The sequence below is a fragment of the Fundulus heteroclitus genome, chromosome 5 (genome assembly GCF_011125445.2).
Source record: "Fundulus heteroclitus isolate FHET01 chromosome 5, MU-UCD_Fhet_4.1, whole genome shotgun sequence".
In the NCBI taxonomy this organism is placed as follows: Eukaryota; Metazoa; Chordata; class Actinopteri; order Cyprinodontiformes; family Fundulidae; genus Fundulus; species Fundulus heteroclitus.
Genome location: NC_046365.1, coordinates 38,924 through 60,316, shown reverse-complemented (window position 1 = coordinate 60,316; position 21,393 = coordinate 38,924). Strand labels below are relative to the sequence as shown.

The following is a 21,393-nucleotide window of genomic DNA, read 5'->3' as shown; positions in this document are numbered from 1 at the left end:
GTTGCTTTGTGCTTGATAACTGATTTAATTTATATCATGGTAAAACATAGACAAGACCACTCACTATAAAGAGTCTCACTTTTATAGATATAACCAAAAATGTAGCATTAAAAATTCTCAAAGCTTTCTGGTTTTAGATAGAAATTTGGGAAAGGTTGGTTGGCAGCTAAATAATATATATCAAATTAGTGTTTGATATATTTGTATGGTTTCCCTGAAGGAACAGAGGTGGTGTGTACAGCCTGCTAGGTATATGATGGATGTAACTCAGTAACACTTAGTTACATCCATCATATACCTAGCAGGTATATGCTGAAATGTTTCAGCTGTTGTTACAATCACCAGGAATTATTATGGGCTGTCACTTTCCATGCATGTGTGTGCATATGGCATGTGTGTGGTGGTGGAGGGTGTTTGGGAGCTTAAGTTTCTGCATTCCATTTCCTTAAACAGTCTTTTTTAGCTGAACACAAAGAACAAATATTTAATATTTGACCCTGAGATACCATCTCCACATGGAGAGCTCCACTCAAATGAAGGCAAACTTTGTGTTTTTTCATCGTCTCATTTTGACTCAGGCTGGGGAGACATACAGTTATGTTGGGGTTCCCTTTTGAGCACTACAGCAAGACCCCAAAATGTCACCCAAATAGATTAGGCCGGAGTTGAACATTAAATCTGTATTAGGAAATGTATACCGGCCAGTGTGTCGCTGTCTAGGATGATCCAAACACCAGCTGTGTGTGGTGCTGAGATCATGATACCTGATAATTGCAGCTACTGCAGGTCTCTCTGGTTCAAACCTCCACATATTTGGTGCCATCTTCCTTCCTTCTAGCTTGGCAAAGGTCTGATTTACTGTACATACACATATCCATAACTGCCACTCCAGAATAAAGTGAGCACACTTTTCTTACTTGAGGTCAACTTGAAAACAAAAAATAAAGGGTTAAGTATTATTCTAGGCTTTTATTCTGTAGATTTCCCTGACACTCCAGGGCCTTTTGTACAGGGTGTTTCTAAATTCTCCAACATTCTGCACTGGGCACAGTTCAGGACCTCAGGCAGGCTGGTTCAGAACCCGTACCTCCACTACATTAACCACTCCAATGTATGAAGGACATGGTTCTTACATCATTTCTGCAAAAAATTCATTGATTTTCTTTTTTTTCAAATGTCTAAGCTGTAGTTTTCTGCATTAATGCTCTATCACAAAGTTAAAGGTAGAAAGGCTCCAAACACGCCACCATCATCCTGGTCTCTAGGAAGCACAGCATCACATGGTTAAATGGCTGTAGCATCAATGTCTGTAGTCATGAAATCCCTTGAGCAACTAGTGTGTCAAGAATTTTTTTGAAAGTAGTACTGACCATGTGAAGGAAATACCAAGCCTTCTGCTGGACCCTTGCAATTTGCTTACCAGAAAAGCAAGTCGGCAGATGATGCAGTCAAGCTAGGCTTGTACTTCATCCAGGACCACCGTAACCGCTCAGGGGTAAACGAAAGGATCCTATTTGTGGACTTCACCTCCGCCTTCAACCCCATCAATCCAGACACTCTCCACTAGAAGCTCACCCAGCTCCGGGGCCAGCTTCCACCTCACCAACTTCCTGACCAACTGGCAGCAGCAGGTGAGGATGGGGAGCATCTTCTCCTGCTCAAGAACCATCAGCACTGGCACCCCCTGGGTGGGTGTTCACTCCTCTTCTCTGTACACAAATTACACAAATCCAACATGGTGACAAGTCTGCACATAGACTGGAAATGGATAGGTTGGTCCACTGGTGAGTTAGAACCACCTGGAACACAACTTGTTCAAGATTGTGGGCATGATGGTTGATGAGCCTCACACAGACACTGTTCGGAAGAAGGCCCAGCAGCGACTGTACTTCGTGCAGCAACTCAAGAAGTACACTCTTCCACTGGAGCTGTTAGTCATCTTCTACACTGCCATTATTGAGTCTGTCCTGTGTTCATCCATCACTCTGTGATTTTGCTGATGTGATTTAAGGAAAGCAGGCAGCAGTATGAGGGTCATGTTATTTGTTTTCTGTCACGGTTTTAAGTAATTCTGCCTGATTTACTATATAAGAAACTCCAAATGACACATTTGAATGGCTCCACAATTTCTTGGATTGATGACTACAAGACTCAGACCACTTCATGCTCTGTCTGTCAATGTGTTTAGCAGGACAAGAGCACCACAGAGGACCATACTCCCACCTTTTCAATTTTTACACATCAGACTTCCTGTGCAAGTCAGAGTTCTGTTAGTCCATCCGTTTGTCTCAGCCTAGCTGAACAGTCGTGTCCAGTGCAGCTCTTGAAGGAGAAGTACTACCATTTACAGCAAGTGCCGCTGGAGGGATTCAACCAGATACAGCCTCTAGTGTTAATCGGTTCAGATAACGCTCACCTTATAACTCCTGGCGTGGCCCAGCCCGTGCTCCTGTAGCCATTTGCACCAAGCTAGGGTGGGCCATCCAAGGTCCAAGCAGTAGTATGCCCATACATCAGGGAGACATGCACTGCCTGAATATATCATGCCTTTCTCCTGCTGAGGCCCTACATCAGGATGTTCAACGTCTGTGGCAACTAGACACTCCCACACATAGACCTGAGAAGGAAGTCACACGCTCAAAGGAGGACAAAGAAGCCCTAGCCATGTTAAAGGCTAAGACAATCAGGATTTCCGTAGACGGCGTGGAGAGATACGCCACTCCTCTGCTGAGGAAGAAAGACTTCGCTCGGATGCATGTCCCTCCAGAAGTGGTTAAAGGCCTGCTAAGGTCCACAGAGCGGAAGCTGATTAAACATCCAGATCTGGCCTGCACATACAACCAGGAAATTAAAAAGCTGGTTGATTCTGGTTATGTGGTGAAGTTGACTACAGAAGAAATTCAAAGTTCTACTGAATCTTGGTATGTACCACATCATATAGTACATCATAAGTGAATGAATTGAGTGAATGAACGAGTGAATTTCTCCATTGTGAGATCAATAAAGACCATCTTATCTTATCTTATAACAACAAAGCTCGGGTAGTCTTTATTTGCTCTTTTGAGTTTCAGGGTACCATCCTCAATAACTACCTCCTGCCAGGCCCCACACTGGGACCTACACTACTAGGTGTACTCCTCTGCTTCCGTCAGTATCCTGTGGCAGTTAGCGGAGACATAAAGGCCATGTTTCACCAGATCCGCCTGCTCCCTGAATACTGCCCCCTGCTATGGTTCTTGTGGAGAGATGGTGAAACAGAGAGGTCCCCAGATGTATATGAGTGGAGAGTCCTACCCTTTGGTACTTCGTGTAGCCCCTGCTGTGCTACGCTTGCCCTTCAGAGACACGTAAGTGAACATCATCTCTCGCTGCTACAGTCCTCACAGTGTTACAGGTGCTACAAACGAGGTTCACATCTTCTGTGATGCCTCTGAAAGATCTTATGGAGCTGTTGCCTATCTGCGAAAGGCACACATCTACACCTCCTTCATCATGGCACACTCGAGAGTCGCACCCCGCAAGCAGGTGTCGATTCCCCGACTGGAGCTGTGTGCTGCATTGACCGGAGCCCAACTAGCCAAAGTTCTCCAAACCGAATTAACATTACCACTGCGCTCTATACACCTGTGGACGGATTCTACTACAGTGCTGCAGTGGATCCATTCCAGTTCATGTAGGTACAAAGTTTTCATTGGGACTCAGATTTGTGAAATACAGGAGTTGACCTCTCCAGAGCAGTGCGGGTATGTGAACTCAGATGAAAATCCGGCTGATGACATCACAAGAGGGAAACCGCTGCCAGAGCTTACCATCTCCAGCCGCTGGTCACAGGGCCCACACTTTCTCACACAGAGTCCTGACACCTGGCTGAAACCCCCAACCGAGTTCTCAGATTGTGTCAGTGAAGAACTCAGGAAGACTACTATCTGTAGCTTCACATCTATATCTCAAAGTCTACCAGATCATGCACAGAACACATCATTAGAGGACCTGATTCTGGCCACTCACCACTCCCTGCATGGGGCGGCTGCCATCTCCTTTACTGCTGCCGAGCGTTTGGAGGTAGAGACCCAGCTGCTTCGCTCTGCACAGGAGGACAGTTTCCCAGAGGAGGTCCTAGCCCTCCAATTCGTTGATTCTGTGCGCCCAACCAGTCGTCTTAGTGCTCTTTCCCCTGAATATGACCGTATCAGTGGACTGATCAGAGTTGGAGGCCGCCTGCGCCAAGCTATAGATGTGGACTTTGACAGCATCCATCCGGTTGCATTAGCTCCTAATCATCATCTGACTCGTCTCATCATAAAGCACTACGACGCTCAGCTGTTTCACCCAGGTGCAGAGAGGCTCTATGCTGAGATATGGCGCACATATTGGATTCTCAGAGGTCGACAGGCCATTAAGAAACACCAGTACCAGTGCGTGAACTGTAGGAGACTGTGCGCTCTAAAGATGGCTGACCTTACCTCAGCTCGCCTGAGACTTTACAAACCCCCATTCTGGTCTACAAGCGTAGATGGCTTTGGACCCTACCTAGTTAAGATTGAACGTCGAAGAGAGAAACGCTGGGGGATCATCTACAAATGTATGACTACTCGATGTGTCCACTTGGATCTCCTCTCTAGCCTTGACACCGACTCCTTCCTGATGTCTCTACGTAGGTTTATTGCTCGCCGAGGGAAACCGTTTGAGCTGTGGTCGGACAGAGGCACCAATTTCAGGGGAGGACACAAAGAACTGCAGAGCGCCTTTGAAAACATGGCCCCAGTGTTGCAGCAACAGTTAGCTTAGCAGACAATCAACTTTAACTTCAACCCGCCGCATGCTCCTCACTTCGGGGGAGCTTGGGAGAGGGAAATCAGGTCAGTCAAATCAGCTTTACAAGTTGTTCTGAAAGACCAAGTTGTGGCAGAGGAAGTACTTCTAACAGCTCTCATAGAGGTTGAAGGCATCCTTAACTCTAAACCTCTCGGTTACGCCTCCTCTGACGTGGCTGACCCGGACCCCATCACGCCAAACCTTCTGTTAATGGGGCGGCGGGATGAAGGACTACCACAAGCAGTGTTTGGTCCTCATGATGCCCTGTCCAAGAGAAGATGGCGACACAGTCAGATCGTCAGTGACCATTTTTGGAAGCGCTTCATCCAGAACTACCTCCCAGGACTTCAGTTACGACAGAAATGGAGGAAATCTACTGCAAATGCTGCTGTGGGACAAATCGTGATGATCATTGATTCCAACTCTCCCGAGGACTATGGCCTGTCGGGACCATCACCAAGGTTTTCCCTGGGACAGATGGCGTTGTTCGAGCTGCTGAGGTAAAGGTTAAGGACAGTATCTACATCCGCCCCGTAACCAAACTAGTAGAGCTTCCTGAAGTGCCTGAAGATTGGAATCCTCCTTGAAATTAACGGACTTTGTATGACTGTATTTGTTTGCAAATACAGGGGCGGCTGTTAAAAGTCTGTTGGTTTGTCCAGTACTACATTACCCAGAATGCATCTGTTCTTTTGTAGTTCTCACTTCACGGAGCTAAGCGAGCTGTTGTGTTTTTCTCCGTGCTTTTGGGTGGTTCTGTGAGATAAAATTAGCCTCCCCGGAGAGCATCCACCGTTAATCCAACCCAATCCTGTGTGTATAAATCTGTGTGCGTTCTTTGTCATGTAAGTATACAGTTAATGTCGGATATTTGTGGTTTATATTGGTCATTAGTAGCCTGACATGGTCATACTCAATTCTAGTCAGAATTTGAGTCTGATACTGCTCCATAGAGCTGTGATTATGGGGCGTGTTTCGAAAGAACCAGGAAAAAAATTCCTCCGCACTCAATTGGATAGACCTACAACCAATAAGAGCAACAGAGTGTGTGACGTATGTTAAGCGACGCATAGTTGTTGTCAACGGAACTCAACGGTTAGCCTAGCATAAGAAGATGAGCGTTAACGATTTTTGCCGGTGTTGCAAAAAGAATGTAAGGATCCAAGGAGTCCTTCAACACACGAACCTGTCGATATCTTCTGGAACAGACCTAATAGCAGAATCTACACACCTCAACTCTCCAGCGGCAGCCATCGTTGTTGTAAACGAATTCAAACCAAGCGCGCTTTGGTTGATTACGTTACTGTTGATCATCTGTCCATCTGTCCATCATCATATAAAGCCCACCCCGACAATTTGATTGGCCCGCCAGATATTGGGCGAGCATACTCTCGCTACTATTGAACAATGCCAGACCGAACTTTCCGACCAAAAACGTTGTGGGTGGGACTAAGTTCGGAATGGCACCCAGGCTAGGTCATTAGCCCAGGAAGTGAAATCGTCCAGGTGTTTCTCTGGTTGCCAACAATGTAAGAGTTTGCTTATAATAACTCGAGTTCCATATTATACTTTGCCAAATATATTGCTATTATATTAATGTATAGGGGCATTACCGTTCATTTCATATCCTCTGGCGTTGTTTTGTCAGTTGTATGACCGTTGCATTTGACCGATGGTGCATCTGTGGTGTTTTGGTGCCCTCTGGTGTAACCAATGTTTGCATAGGTATTAATTTGCACCATTAATGTTATTATGTTTCAGATAACCACACACACATGCAACCATACACACAGACACATCTCCAATGTACCCATCTTCATTTCAATAATAAAACTTCTGAGCTGCACCGGTGGAGTTAAGCTGTTCCTTCTGACCGAGGAAGATTCAATTGATGAACAATTGGGAATTAGCGTGTCCTGAACGCACACGGTCTTATACAGTGTAGTAATAGTCAGCTCATGTTAAATGTGATAAAAAAGGTAATTGTAGATTTCAAAAGAAACAGGAATATGCTTGTTTTACAACAGGGAAGAAGAATTGGACAAGGGAGAAAAATATTAATACCTTGGTGGTCACCTTGACAACAGACTGGGTTACAGTGATGCTATCTTCAAGAATATTCAAAACAAAACATTTCATGAGAAAGCGTGTTTTTAGATGTGTGATATCTTCTGCAGTTTGCTATGTTAGAATGGAATTTCTTCAGTTTCAGCATCTAAGAAAGGTGAACAAGCTGATAAAGATGACAGGCTCTTTTTAGGGGACTGCTCCAACTTCTAGAGAGCAATGTGCAGAAAGATAGTTGCTTGATAAAATTAAAAACATTATAGACAACCATGAGCATCCTGTTCACGATCATGGGAATCCAAGGAAAGAGTCTTCACCCAGATTCGCTGCAGCACACACTGCCACATAGGATCCTTCCCTAAATACAACCATCCAGAATGATTCTAACAAAACTTAAGTCATAGAGTATCATGGAGTTGAACTAAACTGAGTTTGTTTTCCCAAAGTGAAATTATATTAGAATAACCACTGAATGGGCCTAAACCAGATTACAATAAATTGGATAAAATTGTTAAAAATAAAGGTTGAGTACTGGGACCTGGATTGAGTAGGATTCAATTTGGCATACACTTTTTCTGGTGCTTTATTCCTATTTTCTTTTTACTGCTTTTCACTCGTTTGTCTTGAGATTACTCTTTTTAAAAAATATATTATAGATTAATTAAAACAAATCAGTTAATCTTTAGTTAAATACATGTTGCTTAAAGCTACCATGACATCACTGTATAGACTATTTCTTGTAGTTGTTGGCATTGTTACATATGTAAATTCTCCAAGGAAAAAATGTCAGCGTTTTTTGTCAGGCCAAATGTACCTCCTCAGTAAATGGGTTGGGTAGGGTAATGGTATGCAGCGCTACCTAGTTAACTTCACTCTGATTGGCTACAACCATATTTGGAAAACAGGTCAAACACGGTCTCCACCCCGTAGCTTTGCTCTCCACCCTGCAGCTGCAGCAGATAGCGAAGCACCAGTCTCCGCCGTGGTGCCCTGCTGCTTCAGAGCGAGCTCATACTTTATCAGACGAGACAACATTTAGAAACTAAATAAACTTAAGGGTAATGACAGTGTTGTGGTCGCCACTTTCCCTGTTGGTACAGAATGTTTTTCAAAATCAGTTTGTTCGAAAACTCCGACTTAAATTTACTTCAGTAAAATGTGCTGAAAATATGAACATAACACAGGCTCATATAGGACCGCCGTGAGATTGATTTTAGGTTGGATACTAAATATTCGTGCTCCACGGCGAGCGAGCAGAGGGCGGCAGCCCCAGATCAGCCTCCCTGTATCGGCTCGAACAGGAGGCAATTACGGCTGAAGCCATGGAGTGGAATATCCAATATCCAACCTAATGCTAACTTCACCGCCGTTCAACTTGAGGTTATAATTGTGTGGTAACTCCCCATAAATCAACTTAAGCGACTCCGATTCTGTCATACTCCGTGAGTAAGAGGAAACTTCCATTCGAAAGGGGAGAGAGGAGAAAGAGGGGAGGTTCGAAGGCTGTTTGCTTGATGATGTGCTCTGATTGGAAAATATGAAGTATGTAGAAAGATGAACTGTTTTATGATCTGACCGTTTTTTGAGCAAAGAAACAAAGCTGACCGCCTATGAGCTGAGCCTTTTGTACCCGCTCTTGACAGTAACACAGCCTCAACAGTGCACAACAGACAATATTATACCCCCAAAAACTTCAGAAATTGAAATGTATAGTCATTGTCCCTTTAAATTAGACTAAAATAGCACTGGTTGAGTGTTAAATGTAAACAAGTGCACTTTGGATGTATAGTACATTTGTCATTTTGCCAGATCAGACGAAGCTTATCCTAAACACAATTAACAGTTAGTTAATGCTTTTATTCAGACTCTTTAGGGACTTTAGGGACATCTTGGTAGAAAAATGTAAACTATATAAAAATAATATGGACTTATTCATATATTAATCATAACTGAAGGTTTTCTGCGGGCGATTGGTAAATGTCATGCTGTTTAGTGAGATAATGTGTTCCTCATCATCCACAGCTATCATGGCTCCCAGCTTGGCCCAGGCCTATAGGAGGAGGTGGTGGATAGCAGTCACAGCCATTATGGAGAATCTGCTGTTTTCTGCTGTTCTGCTGGGTTGGGCTTCACTGCTCATCATGCTGAAGAAGGAGGGCTTCTATTCTCACCTCTGCATAGGTAAATGTTTTGATCCTGACTTGGTGTTCAGTTAGGCTAATCAAGCATGATATGTGTGGCAAGTTCAGAACCTTTGTCAGTATCTCAACTAATCACATGCAAACTTCTGAATTTAGAGAAAGTAATGAAAAAAAATCAGCATTCACCATTCTGCCATTTTTTTAAGTAGAAATCCTTTTGGTAACCCTACATTGTGAACCCAAATCAGTTCAGAATACTCAAAATCTTTGTGGAAACCGTCCGATTACCTCAGAGTTTTTGTGTAAAGAAGTTAGAATATTTAAGTTTAAATGACTTACAACTTTTACATAATAAAACAATCAAACATTACTAATTCACTGAAAATAAACATTGTGAGTGCACTGCACTTAAGACATGTATTTTAATTTGTATATATCTTTTTAATTTCTTTGTAATAATTTGTAATAATGATATGGTACTCAATTGATTAACTTTTTTAAACTCAAAAATTATACTGTTTAGTAACCAAAAAGATAATTTTAGATATCTCATAATCTTCTTTTTTTAAGTTCAGAATACTCAAACTTCTTTACACAACAAATGCAGAATATTTTAAATGTTTTTATTCAAATGCCTTTTCTGCAAAACTGTAGGTAAACCGACACCAGTTACACACATCTGTATGGGTGTGTGCGCAAATTCTTTGCAAACATGTGTAACTGATACAGGGAACTTGTACTCAGTGTAAAGGTATGGCCTTTAAAAACTTCCAAAACCATCTTCTAGTGAACTTACTTTTACTTCAAAAATGTAACTTAAGACAAATAAATAACTTTAAATGAATATATAATAAATGCAATAAATAACCAAAAAAGTACATCTAAAGATGTAGTCATTGCACAGAAATAGTGTGGTGTAAAAGTAAGTCATTTTATAGATTTAAAATGTTTTTTGAAAAGAGGGGCCAAAAAATAAATAAATATACATCATGTATATCTCTATATGGAGTGTTACTAAGACACACACACACACACACACACACATACATACATACATACATACATACATACATACATACATACATACATACATACATACATACATATATATATATATATATACACATACATATATATAAATAAATATATACACATACATATATATATATATATATATATATATATATATATATATATATATATATATATATATATATACACACACCACCTTTGGCAAGGAGGTGTTGCATGGACCGCGTGTAACCGTGTGTTACGCTGAATGTGAAAAATAAAGTGCTGACAAACAGCAAAACCGACTTCGTTGAGGCATTTATACAATTGAACAACATGCAGATGTGTTTGGGAAGTCTTAACCATCATACTCACATGTTTTCTTGACTTCTGCAACCGCTGAATTTGCCTGGCTGGTATCCCGGCGACGTTATGACGCACTGACTTTGTTACGTTACAAGCCTCTGTGCATTCAAAGCTTTCGAGTAAGGCAATGATGATCACTCGAATAGTTTCAGTAGCACGAAATTATAATTGCATTCCTCGTTCTGATATCCCAGCATAGCAAAATTTAATAACAGGTCTAAAAGCAATTATTAACATTTGTAATCATGGCACCAATTGGAGCACTTTTCCGGAGTCTGAAAACAGATCCAAGGTCAGAGCCAGGTGATCGATCAGAGATCCTGGGAAAATCCAAAGCTGAATTGGGGGCCGGGGGAGGAGTAAGGGCACAGAAAACAGGTCAGAGATCCAGGCAGCACAACAAGCAGGTCCGACAGGGGCTTGGCAAGCTCAGAGAATCAGAAGGCAGAAACAAGCAGGCAGGATTCAGAATGCTGGATTAAACTCACCAGTGGCTTGTAATAATGTGGCACTACTGACTGGTCTGAGAGCTGGTTATATAGTCTGAGGTGCAGGTGGATCTGGTGAAGGCTGATAAGAACAGGGCGGAGTTGCACAGTTGTGTCAAATGGTGACTCAGACCAGCACTAGTGCCAAGATCATGACAAAACCCCTCCCTCAATGATGGATTCCAGATGCCCTTAAAAAAGTCTCCAAAACAAAAACAAAAAACAACCCAAAAAGGCAAAACCGTGGACAACGATGCAGGGCTCTTGGCAGCAGGCGTCGACAACGATGCAGGGCTCTTGGCGGCCGACGACAGAGCAGGGCCTTTGGCGGCGGGTGGCGACAACGGTGCAGGGCTCTTGGCAGATGAGCACCCCTGAGGTACACCCTGCAACGGACCTGGAGCTTGGCCTCAGACAGGACTTGGAGCTTGGCCTCAGAAACACCCAGAAGCTTGGAGACCAGGAACCTCTGAAGCAGCTCCCGCAGCACCTCAGGTAACGACAACCTACGCAGCGACTCAGGAAGTCGTCCTCCAAGCAGCAGGAGAGGATGCAGGAACTCTTGCAGCATATAATAACTTCAGGCACTGGGTGCTTAGCGTCTCGACGAGGCCCTGGGTGCTTGGCAGCTTGACGAGGCCCTGGGTGCTTGCCGGCTTTACAGGGCCCCGCATGGACCCCCTCCATGCAGGACTCTGGAGCGCAGACCGGAGGCAGATCCACCTGGACCCCCTCCACGCATGACTCTGGAGCGTAGACCGGAGGCGGATCCACCTGGACCCCCTCCTCGCAGGACTCTGGAGTGCAGACTGAAAGAGGAACCCAGGCGGCAGTTGGACCCTTGACGACAAGAATAGGATCCGAGGCGACCGCCGGACCTTCGGCAACAGGAAAAGGCTCCAAAGTGCAATCACTGACATGGGCTGGTTCTGTAGCTTGATTACCGGAAACAGACTGACCTCTGGTGGCAGACTTCAGAACGTGGGAGAAGACAGATGGTGGTAGAAAGTCTTGGCAGGTCGGTGTCGATGTCTCCGGTGGCGAGAAGGCAGATCGCACTGAGCGACAAAATCACTTTGTGGAGGCAGGACAGCATGGTGGGTGACGTCGCTGGTGAAGCCCAATGTGATCCAGAGTCCGATCAGGGCAGCTTGAAGGATCTTACTCATGGGGCTGGCAGGTAATCGGTGGTAAAAGGACAGGCACAGGGTCAGAACCGTGATGGCAGACACCGGCAGGATGGTCGGGGGGAATAACCAGAGTCCAAGAGCAGATCCAGGGTCAGAGCCAGGTGATCAGGGAAAATCCAAAGCAGAATTGGGGGAGGGGGGGGGGAGTCAGGGCACAGAAAACAGGTCAGAGATCCAGACAGCACAACAATCAGGTCTGACAGGGGCTTGGCAGGCTCAGAGAATCAGAAGGCAGAAGCATGTCAGAAACAGGCAGGCAGGATTCAGAACACTGGATTAAACTCACCGGTGGCTTGTAATAATCTGGCACTAGCGATTTGTCTGAGAGCTGTTTATATAGTCAGAGGTGCAGGTGAATCTGGTAAAAGCTGATGAGAACAGGGCGGAGTTGCACAGGTGTGTTAAATGGTGAATCCGACCAGCACTAGTGCCAAGATCATGACATTTTCCGTGTTTTTGTAACCCTGAATACAAGAAAAAAAAACTGTATTCTGGTGGAATATGTAATAAGCTTTAGCTTGATGCGCAGTGCCTCCCAGCTTCACAAGGCGTACGCCTTGTTATCCCGGACTGGGATGAGTCAGCTTAGAAAGATCACCGCTGCTTTGATTTGATGTGGGTTTTACAGAAAACAGATTTTACTTAGCTGGGGCAGCCCCTGGTTGCCTGTAGCTCATAGCATTAGACACAGTCTGAGTTTATTCCACTTGGCTGAAAGCACAACAACAGTAAGTCTGGTGTTTTATTGTCTATAATGTTGCAGGTAACATACTGATTAAAGGTAGGGAGGATGGAGGACACAAATGCATATTTAAAGTCCACTGAGATTAGAAAAAGGCTTTGGAGTGCTGTGCAGAGGCATTTCCTCGGCCCGGGATCATTGGGGGCTGAGCCCAACCCCTTGTAGGGGAATTTGAGAAAACCTTACTGGGGGGAAAAAAGCTTTTTATTTAAGCTTTTTTGAGCATTGTGGCACCTTGTTTGAAGCCAGATACTGCAGAATGTACATGTATTTATTTTTAAAATTAATCTTGACAATCTAAACAAGATCACTAAAATCAGTATTAATATTAAGGCATTATCTCAACGATGATAACATTAGTGAATAGATACATATTTCCATTTTTCTGTCCCTGGCAACCACAAGAGTTAGTTCTGTGTCACATTTAACCTGGTTGTACATCTGTATCTGCTGCTCTCTTTTCTCTCCATCTCCTCACTCCTTCCACCTTCTGTTGCCAGAAAAACAATGACATTTTTACTTAATGACAACAGAAAGTATTCAAAAACATTTTTTTAAATAATTTTAGGTTTTCATTCTTTCACTCAGGCAATTTCCCCACAAATGTCATCTAGTATAGTACAGATCGCACTGAGCGACAAAATCACTTTGTGGAGGCAGGACAGCATGGTGGGTGACGTCGCTGGTGAAGCCCAATGTGATCCAGAGTCCGATCAGGGCATGGTGGGCGCTGATCGGACACATTGGGATCACATTGGGCGCTGGTGAAGCCCAATGTGATCCCAATGTGATCCTTTCACTTTTCCATACTGAAGCTGTCTCTCAACAGCTTGCTCTCTGTCGTATATCTTCTGCAAAAAGGTGAACATCATCTGATCTGTATCTTCCCTCTTTCCCTGCACACTCCCATGAATTGGTTTCCTTCTCTCACTTGCCTCTTTACTCCTTTAATTAGATTTTCTGTCTCCCTTATTCCTCTTTCCTTTTTCAGAGTGGATTTGAAATCTCTAAGTTGATTCTTAGAGCTTTAGTGTTAGCACAAAACTGTTTTAAAAACAGGACGATTAAGTACTATAAAACAGTCAAGAAAATAAAATTTGTAACTTTTCCTGATTTGAATAAATTGATTATATACATTAGAATAGAACATGTCACATTTCTTTCAATTATGTAACAATAAATGTCCTTACATTTGAAGTTTTGCTCCTCACCTCTGCGGCTTTCCAGTATATACAGGACTGTCTCAGAAAATTAGAATATTGTGATAAAGTTCTTTATTTTCTGTAATGCAATTAAAAAACATGAAATGTCATACATTCTGGATTCATTACAAATCAACTGAAATATCGCAAGCCTTTTATTGTTTTAATATCGCAGATTATGGCGTACAGCTGAAGAAAACTCAAAAATCCTATCTCAAAATATTAGAATATTTCCTCAGACCAAGTAATAAAAAAAATTATAACAGCAAAACAAAATCAAACATTTGAAAATGTCCATTAATGCACTCAGTACTTGGTTGGGAATCCTTTTGCACAGATTACTGCATCAATGCGGCGTGGCATGGAGGCAATCAGCCTGTGGCATTGCTGAGGTGTTATGGATGCTTCAATAGCGGCCTTTAGCTCATTTGCATTGTTGGGTCTGGTGTCTTTCAGCTTCTTCTTCACAATACCCCACAAATTTTCTATGGGGTTCAGGTCAAGGGAATTGGCAGGCCAATCAAGGACGGTAATGCCATGGTCAGTACACCAGTTACTGTGAGAATCTTATGTCGTCTCTTAACCACTACCATACTTGTGATTTAGTTTACTGAACCAAGCGTTCAGTAAAGTGTTTTTCAAGGCTCAGGAAACCCTGCAGTGTTTCGAGTTAATTAGACGATTCAAGTGATACGTTGAATAGCCTACTAGTATACGTTTTCACGATATTCTAATATTTTGAGATAGGATATTTGGGTTTCTTAAGCTGTAAGCCATAATCAGCGATATTAAAACAATAAAAGGCTTGCGATATTTCAGTTGATTTGTAATGAATCCAGAATGTATGACATTTCATGTTTTTTAATTGCATTACAGAAAATAAAGAACTTTATCACAATATTCTAATTTTCTGAGACAGTCCTGTATAGCTTAATATCATGTAGTCATTATAAATGAGCTGCCTGTGATTCAAAGGCATCACTGCGAAAAGGGAACCAAAAGTAAGTAACATTTTCTAGAAATTAGTGTATGTACCCTTAAATTGAGCAGGTAAACAAGATGATCTGCCAATTGAATGAATATTTTCATCTCTAAAATAAGATAACTAGATACACTGCACTTGAAATCAGATAAGTTGCTCCTATTTTAAGTGCAAGGACAAATACAAATACACCAAGAAGGTTCTACTTACTTTTATCTACCATTCTGCAGTGCACAAGATTTAAATTACTTGTTGGTTTACCCATTTCATGAGGTGGCTCAGAGTCTTGCTGCCCACTTCCAGCCACCCTGACGGAAGAATTATTTCCCTTCTTTCTCACCTAATGTCAATTTTCTTCTCGGACCGCTCAAACCTGGATACATTTGTTTTAAATAATTTTAAGCCTGGCCCCCTCTCTGCATTTGTGTTGAAAATATTTAGGGGCTTGTTGGTTAATTTATGTATAAAGCAGGTAATTTTTGCAAAGGATCTCCTTTACTTCTACTTTGTTTACTACCCTCTGAATCAGAATATTTTATTTGTCACCGCTGCAAAATTTCTCTTTACAGTTCACATTACACATAATGAAGGCAAAAAAAAAAAAACTGAACAAACATGCAATTAACAGGGTTTACGTTTTTTCAGTTCAGGAAAGTCATAGATAAAGACAATGAGGTAGTGCAGTGCTTATTGAACAATGATGATTGTTCAATTAAATTCCTTTACATTTTTTTATATAGCGCCAATTCATGATACATGTCATCTCAAGGCACTTTCCAAAGTCAAATTCAATCAGATTGTACAGGCTGGATCATATTATACAGATTGGTCAAAAGTTTTCCTATCCAAGGAAACCCAGCAGATTGCATCAAGTCTTGACAAGCAGTATTCACTCCTCCTGAACTAGTTACGATCTTGGCACTGATGCCTGGTCTGATCACTCATTTCACACACCTGCTTAGCTCCGCCCAGTTTTTCATTACCTGTTAATTTGATCCACCTGCATTAGTCTGTATAAATTCAGCTTTCAGACAAGACATCAGTGCCAGATCATTTACAAGCCTTTGGGGAGTTTTGTTTCAGCATTCTCTTTATTGATTGACCTGTCGATACAAACCTGATTGCCTCCGGATTCTGAGCCAGCCTGACCCCTGTTTGTTCCTGCCCGTTTCTGATTGATAACCTGTGTACCAGACCCAGCCTGTTCTTTGGATTATCTGAGCTTGCCTGATCCCTTTCTGTGTAACCTGCCTGTCTGTGTACCGTTCTGGACTGTTATTTGGCCACGGAGCTTTCCTGTTCTTGTTTAGCCTGTCAGCCTGTCTGTGAACCGAACCTTGACCTGTTTCCTGACTCTGAGCCTGGATTACATTATTAAACCTTAAGCCTGCTTGTCTGGCTGAATACTGGGTCTTCTGTCCCTGATTCTTGACAGAAAGAGCGTAGAACCACAGGGACAGTCGTCTGCATTGTCCATGTCTGTGCAGCAATCCCTCATACTGAGCAAGCAATAAGCAACAGTGGAAAGAGAGGAAAACTCCCCTTAAACAGGAAGGAAAAACCTCCAGCAGAACCAGGCTCAGTGTGAACGGTTATCTGCCTCGACTGTTCATTGTTCAATTGAACAATGATGAAACAGCGCATTGCCTGGGTGGATGGGATCAGTGGAGATGCGTCTAGCCCTTCTTTGGACTTCTGTATAAATTGAGTCTAGATCCTGCAGATAGCATCCCACAATCCCCTGTGCTGTTCTCACCACCTGTGCTAGGTCCTTCCTTTCCTGTACTGTGCTGTGCAGCGCCCATACCATACAGTTATGCTGATTTATAAAACCGCTCTGTGGTAGCTCTATAGATGTTCTTTAGCATTTTAGTGGGAAGCCCAGGTCCAGTCCAGTCCAGGAACCTAATTCTGCCCATGTGCTCCACCACTTACCCCTGTATGTAGAGAGGAGCGTTTTAGTCCTCCTGGAGGACTGTTATTACCTCCTTGGTCTTACTGGTGTTCAGGATCAGGTTGTTCCTGGAGCACCACTGTGTGAGATTGCTGACCTCATCCATATAATGGGACTCATCATTGTTGGAGATGAGACCCACTAGAGTGGTGTTGTCCGCAAACTCCACCACTGTTTGTGGGGTGTACAGCTGAACAGTCCTGAGTGGAAAGGGTGAGGAGGGCTGGGCTAAGGACACAGCCCTGCGGCGTTGTGTTGAGGATCAGTGGAGCAGATATGTGTTTCCCTATCCTCACCCCCTGGGGTTTCTTGGTGAGGAGGTCACTGATCCAGGAGGAGAGAGGTGTGGACAGTCCCATGTTATGGAGCTTCAGAGCCAGCATTTCTGGGAGCACGGTGTTGAATGCTGAGCTGAAGATGAGTCAGTGCTGAGTGCAGTGATAACAAGACAGCGTCCTCTCTGGAGCGCTTCTCCCTGTAGGCAAACTGCAGGCTGTCCAGGCCAGCAGGAATGGCATCCTTGATGTACTTTAGGAGGATCTCTCAAAACACTTTGTGATGACAGGGTTAAGAGTGATGGGACGATAGTCATTGAAACAGGTATGATTGATTTCTTAGAGACAGGCGCAATAACAGAGGAGGTTAAAGTCCCCACGATTATCATAGCCGCTTCTGGACAACTGTTCATTCTTCTTGAAGAAGTCTACTGCTTTGGCCAATAACAAAGCAGTAAGTTTCTTCACGAGCAAGCTTAGCGTTAGCTCTTGGCTGCACGTACGTTGCAATGATTATCACAGAGGTGAGCTCTCTAGCCAGTTTAGTAGTATTCCAGGTCAGGTGGGTAGAAGGTTCTGACTATTTTTGCCTCCATGTACCAGGAGTTGTGGATGTAGATTGCCAGACCACCTCCTTTGTTTTATTAGCATCCGCCGTTCGATCGGCCCAGCACAGCGTGCACTCTTCTAATTCCTACTGCTTCAGTCGGGACACTGCCGTCTAACCACAATTCTTTGAAAATCGCTACACAGCTGTCCATTTGCTCGCAGCAATTCTGTAGTGACCACAAAATTCTTGTTTTTTGGTCACTAGATGGGGCTGTCAGCTCCATTATATGAACCGACAGGTGACAGGTAGCTGACAGGTGTTGAACCCGGAAGGGCATACAAGTTTTTGACCTCTTTTGGCAGAGTCTTTGTTAACAAATGTTGCTGTGTAAGATGGAATAAATGGACAACAAGAAGGACTGACGTTAGCCGCTCAGCGTGTCATAACTTAACAGCAACGGATCAACGCCTCACTAGTGCAGTAGTAAACTGGCTAGTATAAGGAATGTTGAGCATCTTGCAAAGTTTTACATTTGTATTGGTTCCACAAATAAGTAAGTAGAAAATCTTTTTAGCACAGAACAAATCTTCTGACCCCCAAGAGGTCTCCCGTGACCCCCTGAGGAGTTCCAGCCCCCACTTTGGAAACCCCTGGTCTACTGTGTATATTTGGTTGGTCTATCTAAGGTCATAACTGTGGATTATTGTTTCTCTTTTCATCCAGAAAATGAGACCATTGGCACAAACAGAACAGTGGAGCTGGGGAGCAGATGGCAGAGTTGTGTGGAACAGGATGAGATGCTGAATCTTGGCTTCACCATTGGCTCCTTCTTCTTGAGTGCAGCTACACTGCCCCTGGGAATTCTGATGGATAGATTTGGACCACGGCCGATCAGGCTCATTGGCAGGTCTGACACAACATATATTTCTGATCAGCTTGTTTATAATTATTGACCATGTTTCCATCAGTAATAACAATGAAACACAAACTGTAGAGATGAAAGGACTCCATGAGTTTGAAGGAGGTAGCCAGCATTATCTGACAGTAGCCCCTTTTCCATTGCAAGGCCCAGGATTTAAAGCACCGGGCTTTGATTTGCCATGGTAAACCAAAGCCTGGAGATTTTAAGTTTTCAGAACTGAAGAAGTGGAGAAGCGGAGACGAGACTGTCGGATCTGTTCTAAAGTTTGTTTTACGGCTTTAAAATTTGGAGCTTTATAAGGATGTTGTTTACTCAGCCATGATGGGGATGATGAGAAGGTCTTTGAAAGACAAAACTGTCAACTTTTGACAGTGAAATAATTTTTATAGGTTTGATATTCAATATTTGCGCTGCGCTGATTTGGCTCTTCCTTTTTCTACTTTCACTAATGTTGCCATGGGAGGAAAACAGAAACTCTGCTTTCTCAGTGATTTGACTCTTTATAGATAAAATTTAATAGCTTTCAATGTGTATAAAATGAGAGAAAGTCTCGCTAAATCCATGGATCTGTTCCAGGTTAATAAATACAGTGTGCCCAACTTTATATAGAAAGCTGATGTGTTTTTTTCCTTCAGACATGGTTCATGGTTTGTAAATAATGAAAGAGTTCAGTCCACCAACTTAGGTTTAAATGAAAAGTTTGTCTTAGGGTAATGTGTATTATAGTCTATAAAGCAGGAAACACACTGGCCATGCAACGTAAGCATACCATAAGCAGCGCGGCTTACAGGCGTGTTTTTAAAAGCATAAATTTACACCAGACGCTGCCAAGCGGAAAGAAGAACTTTCGTCATGGGTAAATAATTAAAGAAAGACAAATTACCAGTTATATATGGGTAAGGTATTAAAGTACCAGTAATATATCCTATGTTTTAATCACCTATAAGTGCTTGTCTTAATCATATCTGATTAGAAATCGAATATTTTTGTTTGTTAGCCTGTTAGGTTGTCACAACTACAAAGAACTGCCATTTTAACGTACAGAAATGAGCAACTTTAGTTTTTGTGTATGTTGTAGACAGTTTGCCAAGTAGAAGGCGCACCTTAGCTTTCCTTCTGCTGGTTGACGAGGTGTTGCGACAGGACAGGCAGAGAGCTACAGAGAGCGACAATGGGTGCATCCCATAAACTAGCAGCTTCAACAACAAGGTGACATCTACCACCTTGTGGCTGAACTGAGACTTGACAGCCAAAGACTCCACCAATATTTTAGAATGAGTGCTGAGCAAATAAATCTCCTCCTGTCTTACATTGGACCACAAATTATAAGACAGGACACCAATCATAGGGCTGCAGTTGAGCCAGAACAATTTCTTTCTGTTCCTCTGAGTTAAGCATAAATACACACAAAACATGCGGCCAATAACATTTTATTGCACATAACATTTTTCAGAATAAACATTGGTGCAAAGTAATCAGGTAAAAGGACAAAGTAAAATATTTGGACTATTTCATCTGCAAGTAATCTGATTACATTTTATGATCAATAGAGTTACATAAAATTTTTGAGCCTATTTCTATACTTTGTCTGATAAAAAGTAAATGTACAATATTAATGTACAATGACAATCCAATGCAATTAAAAATAAACCACTGCAAAGTATAATAATTGCAAGCTGTTTCAATGTTTTTTTCAAAACCAAACTTTAAAAGTATCGTGAAAGAGAACATTTATTTTACATGTTTGTACAAGTGTTACGCTCAGAAGTATCAGCTTGCTCTCATGTCTGCTCAGACATTACTTGAGTAAATTACCGCCTTTGTGTGGGGTCTGAGGGTGGTTAGAAATTGCTTGTTTCATAGCGCATGGGGTATGAGCGAGAGAGAGATGACCTCCTTGTTTGGAAAAAAGGTGTTACAAAGGACATAATGTCCAGGTACTTCCAGTCCTTTTGACTTTGAGACCCTCCTTCTGATCCGCTTGATTCATATTTGGATGTCTTACAAAGCTATCTCTCAGCAACTTCCATGGTGATTTACATTGTTCCACTGTAAAAGACAAGACAAATAAAAGCATGGAAAAAATAATATAACAAAATACAGTCTCTCTACATCTTAGTTAATCATATCACAAGAAAATTTAAGTTTTATTTTAAAAGAGGTCCCAAGAGCGAAATGTGTTTGAGTGTCTGGCAATGCGTTATATAAAATAGATTTTCCTTTTGTTTTTATCTAGATTTCTTGCTTGTGATGACACCCTAAGCAGCCTCACATTTGCTTATCGCCTCATGCAACAGTGTGTGATTCGGTCCATATGGCTTTTGCTTCCATTGCGGAGATCATGCAGCAGGAGTTCTTGCCTAAACCAACTGCAGACACATGGAGATAAATTGCACTGCAATTTTGGGAAAAAATTTACTTTCCCAACTGCCTGGGGGCAATTGGAAAAAGGAAAGCATGTGACCATCCAAGCTCCAGCAAGGTCTGATGCGACCATATGCTCACAAAGGAGAGAAGAATTTTCAACTAGAAAAAGCTGTTCCTGCGTAACAGTGAGTGAGAATCCTAATCTGCAGAATGATTTGAGCAGAAGATGCTGAAGATCCCTGCAGAAGAGAAAAAGTAGCTGAAAATCATTAAAATCAGATTTAAAGAATTTGAATAAAATTGTAGAATTTGAAAAAATGT

General features: G+C 42.5%; 1 protein-coding gene across 1 annotated transcript in view; it reads left to right on the top strand.

Annotated features, from left to right (window-relative positions):
* Positions 1 to 21,393, top strand: part of LOC105921097 (large neutral amino acids transporter small subunit 3) — a gene marked incomplete at its 3' end in the record, with an annotated part of 38,343 nt that overhangs the window by 761 nt on the left and 16,189 nt on the right. The window contains exons 2-4 of the mRNA XM_036136597.1: positions 2,575 to 3,347; positions 8,905 to 9,063; positions 18,507 to 18,690. Coding sequence (XP_035992490.1) covers positions 8,910 to 9,063; positions 18,507 to 18,690 — 338 coding nt within the window. The remainder of the gene's footprint in view (positions 1 to 2,574; positions 3,348 to 8,904; positions 9,064 to 18,506; positions 18,691 to 21,393) is intronic.